This window comes from Phalaenopsis equestris, unplaced genomic scaffold (assembly GCF_001263595.1).
Source record: "Phalaenopsis equestris unplaced genomic scaffold, ASM126359v1 Scaffold000091, whole genome shotgun sequence".
Classification (NCBI taxonomy): domain Eukaryota; kingdom Viridiplantae; phylum Streptophyta; class Magnoliopsida; order Asparagales; family Orchidaceae; genus Phalaenopsis; species Phalaenopsis equestris.
In genome coordinates this window covers 99,375-110,827 of record NW_018164533.1, presented here as the reverse complement: position 1 = coordinate 110,827, position 11,453 = coordinate 99,375, and the positions used below count along the sequence as shown (strand labels likewise).

At 34.2% G+C, this 11,453-nt stretch overlaps 1 protein-coding gene across 1 annotated transcript; it reads left to right on the top strand.

Annotated features, from left to right (window-relative positions):
- The first annotated feature begins 2,306 nt into the window (after window positions 1-2,306).
- LOC110020114 lies at window positions 2,307-3,978 on the top strand. The gene is made up of 2 exons (XM_020718100.1): window positions 2,307-3,245; window positions 3,392-3,978. Exon 1 carries the CDS (start codon window positions 2,540-2,542, stop codon window positions 3,152-3,154), a length of 615 nt encoding a protein of 204 aa, XP_020573759.1. The 5' UTR covers window positions 2,307-2,539; the 3' UTR covers window positions 3,155-3,245; window positions 3,392-3,978.
- Window positions 3,979-11,453: the final 7,475 nt, after the last annotated feature.

Here is an 11,453-nt window from a genome sequence, read left to right as displayed (position 1 = left end):
TTGACCAAGATATAGTATGATGTATTGTGTCATGTCATTTATTTGCAAGGCCCCAGCAATAATGGATTATCTTATCTTCAAGGACATATTTCATACATAGGTTACCAGTTCAACACCCATTTTCTCAATAAACTATAAACAAACTTGGTCTTCATTGATCTCAGGTTGGGGGTGTAACTGAGTAGGATTAATTCACATGGGCAAAAGATGATATAAGGGGTGTTTGGTATGAAATCCAGAAAAATGAAAAAAAAGCAGGAATTTCATGGATTTATAAATTTTCAAATTTAAGGTTTAGAATTTTTCCTTCGATTCAGCTAAAATCTTGATTTAATAAATCTATGGGAAGGGTGTATTTAATGGATTTACAAAATCCTATTAATGCTAAATCGAAATTGTAGCCAAACACCCCCACATAGCCTCTAATTAATGCACTTGAGAGAGAAGAGACTTCCTAATGCTCATGATACTTCTAATAGAACCTGGACTCTATATCTCCTCCATAGGAGGAGCCTAGATTCAATCCATGGGATACCATAACACTTCATATGTCATATCATTTTAAAATCTCAAGTGCATTCTAAAGAGAGGAACATGATCAAATTTATCTTGGAAAAACATTCACTTTCTAATATTGTCCCTATTTAAGATACAAAAAAGCCTATTTATTTATTTAAATCCTTCTTAATCCCAACTCTTTTCTCCTTAGTTTTTTTTATTCTTATTATAGATTGAGATTTGACCAACACCTCACCACCTCGAGAAAAGATTATTATTTGGTGACTCTTCCTACATAGTTATTTTATGCATATCCATGTTAGGATGCCAGTGCTTATAATCATATAGCTCAAAGAGAGTTTATTGAATCTATGATTTTTTGCCAAATGAACCCAAATCTTAATGAATAACATATATTCATAATACTTCGTATATATAATTATGGCCTTGTATTTAGGTCATTCACAAGGGCTCTTTATTAGAGGTAACAAATCCAAATATTTATTAGGTATCATATAGTTTAATCATTTTTTTAGTATAAGATGGACTCTTAAAAGTGATGTCAAGATGAATGATTTCCCCCTTTTCATCTGTGAGTAGATGTCTTACCGGGCCAAGTATTCATTGCTAAAAGACCCCTTTAAGATTTTGAAAGATAGAAACTAAGCTATCAGACCCAAACGGGTTAAAAGAGAAGTTAATAATTTGCTCGGGGATGTGATAGATTAACTAAACCTCACTCATAAAATTTAAAATCCAAAAATAATTTATTTTCTCTACTACAAAACAAGACTCTAGAATGCTTACACTCCATCTTGGAACTAAAGGGGTTTTAACTCAAATATTTGTTAATATAATACTTTCTTAAGCACTTCTAAGGACTCACATTTGACTGTTTTCTCCCATAGTGATGACTTTTGCATCACTAGAAGCTCTCTAAATGACAGCTTCCTTAATCTTAAAAGCTTCTTTAGTAGTAAACTTGCATGGTTAAAAACCCAACTTTCATTAAGAATTTCATTGTATTCGATTTCAAAATCATTAGTTGAAGCATTTTTGTAGAAATTGAACCTCGTAAGAAAAGGTTATCCTTTCACTTGATAGCATTTGTATATTTTTCTCTAAACCCATCAATAACAGTAGAGCTTGCAAGTTGTTTGAACATATTTTTGTTGTTAAGAAATAAATTTGACATAAATAAAAAAGAATGAAGACAGATAAATAAGATTTTGAAAATGAATCATGGAAAACACATTTATAGACAAGGATGTCGATGCATTACAAATGTATCAAATATCTATATGTTATGTGCAAACAAATTCCAAAGCTAAATCCCGAACACCTATGCATAATTGGGGCTTTTTCAAAATCCTCATTACTATATACTTTCTAACTTCCTAAAATATACAAGATAACTAGTAACTAATGGACACGTATATTTGTTGAGATCAAGTAAATGGTGTTGTTATAAAAAACCAATTTTTTTTTAACATGCCATTGATTATGAATTATCTTAAAATTTCTAATTTAAAGTTTGAAAAAGTCTAAAATCACATAAATCCTTCAATTTTATAGAACTAAATCTCATCAATTCCACAAATTAATTCTTACACAACTCTCAATGTTAATCAAATAAGCTCCCATGAGGGACTCACAAAGTCAACCATTCGCTAAGGTTAATCCATTAAGGAAGTCAATTACTTGTCAAATTACTTGGAATTCTCACTAGAAGAACTTGTCAAGAGCACTCAACCTACATTTAAAACACCCAATGTTTTTAACTTACAACAAAATACAAGCTAGACTTACGTAAACAGCAAGTTTCAGGTGGTTTGGCGGGCATGGGCATGCATCTCCCATCTCCTTGGGCCTTGGCTGCCAATTCTTCAAATTTCTAACCCTAAATCGCCAAAAAACAAGGCGCCAAATCTCCCGCCAGATATTCTCTCTATGCATAAATTCAACCAACTCGGATCGCTCCATTCAAACCTCTCGTCATCTTCTTCCTTTGTCCGGCCTTTACAATCTCCATCCAATCTAAATGGTGGTGGCTTTGGGACCCGGGAAGTTCTATGGAAGCAGTCTGCCCCGACCACGTTTCTTCGTCGACGTCAATCTAAACGACGAGCGCGTGGATCCTCCGGTTCCTTTCTTGGATCCTCTCCTATCCTGGGCCAACGAAGCGCACTGGTCGATGGGCGGACTCAGTTTTCAGCGACATCGCCTCCAGGGCAGCATCAAGGGATCCATCGAGAAGCTCAGGTTGCAACGAGATGGTTCTCGCAGGAAGAAGGTTGCCGCTAAGACTCGCGATTCCAGCATGAAATTTTCCTCACTGAAAACTCTCGATTCGGAGCCCTCCGAGTCTTCAGAGGAGATCGTTCCCGTTACACCATCTCAGCCGCCTAGCAAGAAAAGGGAGAGGAAATTGATGGACGAGTTTGAGAAGATTGCTGCTGAGGATAAGTCTCGGAGTGTTCGGGATGATGGGGAAGATACTGTTTCTGCCGAGAAGATGGAGAATGAGGAGGCCGTAGTTGGCGTTTTCTCTCGTACTCGTTTACGGCAAACGCCGGCGGGCCAGAAGGGGAGCGCTGGTGATAGTGCTACCGTCGCTGTAGTTCGTCGGATTTCGCCGAGGAAGTTGTTGGCTTGAGTTGCCTTTAGCTTTTTTTTGAATTTTTTTTTTTTCTTAGAAGCTTCATTTGTTCAATCAGATGGTTTTGGGAGTAACTGATATTGTAAAGGTAAGATCTTTGCAGATTAAAATTCTGTTCGATCTTTGTACTGGAGAAGTGCTTTTTTTTTTCCCTTGTAATGTATTACATATTGAAATTATAACATTATTTTATGAATATTTTTGAATTAATTTTCTTTCAAAACACATTTTCAGGCTTTCCATGGAAGATCTAACTATGAAGAGTTGATATCGTGAAATTGGAAACAACATTTCATTGAACGAGTGTAATCAGGTAGTTCATCTGGAAAAACAATGGCCCAAAAAGTTAATTATTATTACCATTCTAGAAAGTCACAAAGAGTTCAACAGAATCAAGAAAATAAGCTCCATCAGGAATATTTAAGACAAAATGCTAGATTTAGGGGCGGTGTCGTGCAGTTGGTTTCGCCCGTTTGGGGCGGCCGTGCCACTGCGGTTTGGTGCAAACACGGAAAGCTCCCCCTTATTTGTGGCCTAACATCGTCGGTCTGTTTTTTACCCGCCCGGCGGTAACCGCGACAATAGATCATGCAAAAGAAGAGCAAGCCGCGATCCTCTGCAAAATTTGAGCTCTTCTCCGACTGCTGACGGTCATCTTCCTCCACAGTAAGGGTCTATTGGCGCAACTACAGTTGTTAGTTTTTCAGTTGCAGTTGCGTTGCTCTAGGAAGTTGTTGCAGGGAAGTTACTATGAGGAAGTTGATTATCTGTTTGTGGCAATTGTGTGATAACAGTTGTGGGACACATGTTTCTGAAAAAATTGATCATTTTGTCTATATTTAGTAAAATTGTTTAAAACTGAATTGTGACAACCATATATTTTATATTTTATACGTAGAAATTTCTTTCAAAACAGAACAAAAGTTTAAATACAACTCGCTTAACAGTGAGTACTTTTTAACAATCAAGAGTTATTTGCTAATTTTTCAGCATAAAATAAATCATAAATTTTAAAAAAATCACAAATGTCTGAACAATATAAGTTTCGAATTTCAGCATGAAATAAATTACAATTGAAACAGAAACACTCGAAAAGAATCAGATTCATCCACATTTGTTAGATCCTCTCAATTCATCGAAAGAAATAAAATAAAATAGAATAAATTATATATCTTTATTGTTTCAAACCTTTTTTTGGGGGGGTTTACATATAAAACACCCAAAACTTCGAATATAATGTATTAATCATCCAAATTTAAAATTTTTATTTCAGTCACAAGAAACTTTAAATATAATAGATTGTTTGCTCATCTTTTAAAAAGAAATAAAGATGGTCGAAATAGAAAGTATAAGTAGGTGGTCAAAATGTAATATTTAAAGTTTTTGAAAGATTGACACGAAAAAACCTCTTTTCTTGAGTATCTTTTTTTTTTTATTTATTTAGCAATAAGTGAGTGAAATAAAGTAGAGAAATGTCTCCTTCACTATCTCTTCCATCTCCTCCTAAATTGTCTTTCATCATCATCTCTAAGAAATCATTTTCTCTCAATAAATAATCAGAGATCAAAATCAGAACATCATTTTCTGCGTGAAAAATAAATAAATATGCAATAAGCAATATTACAACCATCAAATGAAGAGTAAAATGACAAACATATAAATGAAGCTTCAACAAACCCGAAATTTAGCCTCTTGATGGAAATCAATGTATGCCAACAACTCATCTTGCCTCACAAGAGCTTGATGCAAAGCCTATTAAACCATATTGAAACACATCAGATGCAACCGAAGGTGAAGCAAAAATATCTATTAAATGCAGAAACAACCACACTTTCTAAACGACCAAATTCGAGACAAATGTTATTCCAACCTGCACCATGATCATTACTTGAGAAAAGCAAAGATCCCAGCTGTAATATACAGACCATTCAACAGCTGTGCAAAAAGAAACAAAAACTGAGTTCCATCTATGCCAAAATTGCATTTACCTATCAAAGCAACATTTTAAAGACTTAAGAATTCTGAACATACTTTTCTTTTGATAGAAGAAGGAAAGAGCAAAGAAAATAATTCGTTAGTTGTTGAGCAAACACGAATTATAGGCAACGAGTTGGAGAAAAGACGAGAACTTAGTATTGTTAGTTTATTGCCTCATTGAAATTCTTGCTGTATTCTATATATCGAAATTGAACTTGTTCTTTTGCTTCTTATGTCTTCTATATGTGAAATATTTAACTAGAGAAAACAATCAGGAACTTTTGGTTTATAGCTGTTGTTTATATGAGGTTTTTGTATGAATGGTTTCATTAAATTTCACTGACTTTTTAGGTTTTCATTTTGCTTTGCTTTGCTTTGATGGGTAAATGCTCATAAAAAACAAATTGCGATTGTTTGTAGGCTCTCTATATGGAGTTCTTTTGAGCCAAATGTGATTTGAATGATTTCAAGTCTTTGCGCATGAAGCTGGCTAGCACTTGTGAATCCCACTTGTGAATCCCAAAGGAACAAGCATTGAAGCTGATAGGAACATTTTCATTCATACCACACAATTTAAATATGTATACATATCTAACAGCTAAATTTGAATAATAACACAACTGAGAACATAAGACGAGAAAGCATAAGAAAATTAGGATATTAATCTCGAGACACGGAAGCTCAAATGAAAATATGAGCACTTAAAGGGATGGCTTACCAGCCTCAATAATTTTGTCAACTTTTGCTTCACTAATTCTGTATAGTAGCATGCACCCGGTAGCAGTTGCTAATCTTATGAGGAGATGAAACTGTAAACTTTGCAGTTTATTATGAATCGTACGTCTAATATTTACACTAAATCTAATCCTTTTTGTGATTTATGTAAGGGAGGCAACTTATAAGATAGAAGAGACAACCACTGTTTAAAGATAAATACTTCAATGTAATTGGGTAAAACTTGCCTACAACCACAGGTGAAGAAAATCATCTATTATATAGATTGTGATAGATAATCCCATAGCATAAACCAATGTTTACGTATATTCCTGTATCCATACACTCCAGTGAAATATCTCAAGTCTCATGCATCTATCTCAACCACAACCAGAATAAAACAATGCTGGATATTTAGATAAGCAATCTGCTGACTTGGCTTTTCTTTTAAGTTCAGAAGATTCAACTCCAGCTTTTAATAACTTACCAAAACAGTGGATTGAACCAGTGAGTGTTCCCTACCATGACCCGAAAGACCGCACACACTCACCCCTGCATCACAAAAACTCAAAACATATCCTCAAGTAAAGGCCTGGGTGGGTAAGAAGGGGAGGGCAATGCTTACTTGCTGAGAATTATTATACAGATGCAACAAATTGAGAAGCTTAGAAGCATTAATTAAACCTTGATACGCTGAGTTTTTAAAAATATGAAAGCCTCAAAGTACCTATTAAGCTCTGTAATGCACATAAACCACGACTTCAACAAAGTTCAGTAACATGTGCATGAGATTGTTATAGAAGATGTGCTAAGATTGTTAATGCATTTAAATACTCACGCAAGTGCTCCAAATGTACCAGCAAAAACAACACCAGAATTCCGAGCAACTAAAAGCGCCTGAATAATATAAACAAGTATTATTCTAATGTACATTTTTTGCTCAAGCAAATTTATATTGGAAACTCAAACGATATGATACCTTAAAGTAGAAAATAAATGTACAATTTCATATGCAGTCTTATAAAATAGTGAATCATATATGAATCAGCAATTTCAAGATTGAATCTAAAAAGTAAGCTTGTTGCATACAAATCATTTGTTAATGAAACACAGAGACAATTTATAAGTTGTCTAATTTACAGAAATTGATTGCACCATTCACTTCAGAGATTAAAACTGCTGAAATAAATGAATAACAGTTCTGAACAAACTAATTCTGCAATTTCATTTATATGAAAGTGACATGCAAGATCATAGGTTCTTCCATGCCAATTTATCACAGAATCAAAATTATTCCATCCTTCTTTAAAAAAAACTAGAAATTATGGATACAATACAGTTGTTCTAAATCAAATTGCATTGAGCTTGGTCAAATTCACAATATCAAGAATTTATGAGCTAACTATAAAATTGCACCTGCATAATGCTTCTAGAAGTAATTTTGCAATGCTTAAGCGCATAACATTGAGGACAAACTCCTAAATTATTCATGTTCTTCAAACATTCAAAATTCTCCTTCTAATTGCGCTCTTATTTGTAACCATGATTTTCTTAGTTGTAGATCGCAAGCATCAGAATCAAAAGATAACTCCAGGCAAAAAAGAAACCATATATTATATAGATCATAAATTTATTTTTTCTCAAATTTGCAGTTAAACTCCAATCAAAGAGTTGTAGTTGAATGTGAACTGTACAAGAGCCCAATAGATTTCTCGTGAACAATAAGTAGCAGAAAATCAGATTCACTGCCATGACAAAAAAAGTTAAGATTTAAAGACATAGCACGCAATTCCCATGTACATATCTAACTCCTAAACTTCAATTTTTACATACATAGTGTCTTACCTATGCATGAAAACGTGTATTTCACTTTTAAAAGTTAAAAAGATGGCATTTTTCTGCAATATGAGTGATTTGGGCGGTATGAAAGTAGAAGGTAAATTTTAGGTGTTTGACATGTAAATGCATACGAATTGGATGGTATGTATGTAAATGCCCCAAAAATTAAAAGGTTGTACATTTCCACATGAAAGGGACCAAAACCCCAGGTCTCAACATTCATAATAATAAGCAATTAATTAAGATTACCTTTATTTGAGCAAATCTTTGGTAAAAAATGCTGAGGATTAAACTGGTCTGCATCCTTCCCCCATATTGAATAATCCATATGAACTAGTGGTAGAGAACATATAACAACCGTATTGAATAATCCATAAAGATACCATGAAAAATGCTGAAGCTATAAATAGGGAGAACTTATTGCAAATAATCTTCCATTCTTCGCCAAACAGAGTTTAAGAAAAAAAAACAAGGTCATGAATTCCATAGATCGAATCCTTGCAAAATAGTGACTTGCAAGCCAAGAGGAAAGAGTCTCAACCAATGAGCTGCTAAGCTACCATTCAAAATTGATGAAGAGGGAAGTAGGGGAAGAACGAGAGGGCTACCTCGCTCAAGTTTTTTTTGGGCTCCCTCGAGTTATTTGATTTCTGTCGAGGAGAAGAAGAAGAAGAAGAGCCACGGGAAAGTTTTTAGTGACATAATGCTAAAATTTTCATTCAACGGAATAATAGATTTAATTCTGTTTTTTGGTGTTTGGTTGAATTTAAGTTAAATTCACGACTAAATCTCATTAAAATATGCTGCCAAACACCCTCTTTACCAGTCGTCTGGATACCTTTTCATTTCTCAAGCTGCAGTAAGGTCAGCCAAAAGGATGTATATTCTCATATACATAAATTAACCAGGCTGAGCAATATGTCCAGGGTTATTGTGAACTAAATTCTTTTGTGCAGTTGATCGTTGCAATCTTTTGCCATGTTGAGACAGTCCACATTATGATTCATGGAGCAAAAAATTACATACAATTTTTTTCTCTTTTTGTACGGCCGTATAATAGAATGTAATGGTTCCCAATTACCATGAAAATAACCAAATGAAGTGATGAGTGCAGAATACAGTGCTCCAGGCGAAATGAATTGTGCTTCACATTTATCAACAATCGATATGCTCAATCTCCTGAAAGTGCCGCTTCTTTTCATTCATCAATTAACCATTTCGTCTTTGTTTGGTTTGTTTAAATCAATAATTCCTTACTCATTGTTCCATGAATTAATTTACAAGTAATCAACTCTTTCTATTTCAATTATTGTGAAGCTTGAAACTTTATTCTGGAATTTGCATGGTGTTTTTTATCTTCTTTAGAAGGTCATGCAAATAAGTTTGATGATCATATGATACAATTTCTACGTTAAACTTTTTACTTCAAGCTTTCATGTAAAAATATTATCTCATGCACCCTGCAGTTATCATTTTCTTGACAGATCAATCAGGTGTGAGATTAGCACCTGTAAATTGCTTAGTGTTCATATTCATATATGAGAAGCATACAACTCAGTTTGATGATTATCAAGAATCATTTTTATGTAAAATTTTACATTTTGGGTTTTCTTGCATGAAAAATTATCCAACAAAAGTTTTTCAATGAATCATTATTTTTTAAATGAACCGTGTGACCACATCAGGATCATCAAAATCTTTCAAATGAACTCCTATGTGCTCAAATTTGACTCTGTTTGAGATCTTGTTAACTAAACATTAATTTGAATGATAAATTTGAAAATAAAAAGAATAATCATTAACTTAACATGAACCCAAACTAAAACCAAACTAAATATTAGCTAAAACATTTAATTTTATACATTAAAACCCACTAAAACCTTCCGCTCAAAATCTATAATAAATTTCTCTTAAAGTGGGGCATGCATTTTAACCTGAAATATTTTAAGATGGGGCTCACTTTGATCAAAACTAATTGTAATACTAAATTCACTATATTTTTCTCTACTAAATGAGTTGAAGTCAAAATTTTGACCATCGCGCCCATAAGCACCAAGTTATTTTAAATGAAATATCTTGAGTTAGAGGCAACGCTTTTCAAAACTAATTAAACCATTAGACTTTGCATTTTTTTCTTCAAAATGAGGCATGTTTGTAATTTTGGGCTATAACTACCCTAAATAATGTTTTGAATTTTAAGTCTTCCTCCGTTAACCACTCCTCCCAAATCAGCCCCATTAGCCCTTCATCCAAATAACTGACATAAACAATTCTCTCCTCTCTCGTTCTCATGACTTCCTCACCTCTCCTCTCTTCTCCTCATCCAAACGGAGACCAAGCCCTCTCCTCTCCACCCATCTCCCTCCTCCGCACTCCTCTCTACAAACTGAGAACCACCATTTCGTTCTCTTCTGTTCCAACAGAGAGCTACATTAAGGAAAGCAAGGAGTATGACTTCATCCAAGGCAACTGCACAAATCCTTAAGCAAAGGTATAAGTGAATGAATTTTTTGGATGAGATTTTTTCGTGTTGATCTCAATCTTTTTTGGGTGACATTTCTCATGTTGTTGCAGATAACTTATGGAGAATCTCGTCCCCTTAAGAACCAGTACAAGTGAATGAATTTTTCGGAGGTGGTGCCAATACCATTTAAAGATATGTTAACTTCTTTTAGCTTTTACATTAGTGTGTGTGGTCATCATAGCATTTTAATCTCTTGATGTGACATTTATACATGACGAAAATGTGTTTGTTTATACGACTTTCATTTACTTGATATAGTAAAAAATTTGATATTGCTTCTAAGATTGATTTTGTCTCTTATTCCGAGTTGTGGTGGCTTTAATATTTGATTTATTGCTAAGAATGTTTGACTTTCCTTATGTTGCTTAGTCAAAGCAGCCCCACTCGCTGACCACAACATGTAGTGCAAGAAGTTAGTTCTAATTAATGAAGAATGTAATATCTATCTTCAGTTGTATAGTCAAAGATTCTCGATGGCGTTAACCTCAGATGGAACATAGTCAAAAGAAGAATCCATTAAAGAGACAAGTTTTGTCCTAGGTTGCTTAGTCGAAGATGCTCAAGTATGTTAACTTTTAATGAAAAAATTCATATGATATAGAGCAAGGACGGTTGATCAATCTAAGGTTGTTAGTCAAAGCTTCTAATTAAAAAACTGTAGCCTGTGATGGAGTAGGCTGAATTCAGTCCCCATGGGATTGACTAAGCTCAGAATGAGGTGTTAGAGATGCTGTGTTTCTCTAGAAGGGGTCATAGGTCGTAATGAGATGTACTTTTCTTGGAAACATGGTTATAGTCATACTCAAGAATAATATTGGTAACATGCGAATTGTTGTTTTTGATTTTTTTTTCTCCCTATCAGAGTGTTTTTAATATGAGCTTATAAAACAACCCATGTATCGAACATTGAAAAGATCAACTTCATGATACATTTAATGAAGAACTTTGTAATGGTGGGGGGTGTTGAGGAAGCATTATTTTTGAATTTGTCACCCAACCTAGAATTAGTTCTTGAAGAATTATTCTCTAAATAAAATGTGGGATGAATAACCCACCACAGTCGTGCTTGGGATGTTATTATAATGGGCCTTCTGAGATTGATGTGAAGTTGTCCACTATATTGGAAGAAGCATTCATAGAATTTGTGTCTAATAAGATGAAGGAAAACTATCTTAATTCAATCGATCTTGGGGCGTTGGTGCGAACGATCTTTTGAGACTACAGTAACCCCCCCCCCCCCCC

Bases quoted from the DNA above. Each gene is read 5' to 3' on its own strand.
- LOC110020114 (XM_020718100.1), top strand. From the start codon at position 2,540: ATGGTGGTGGCTTTGGGACCCGGGAAGTTCTATGGAAGCAGTCTGCCC.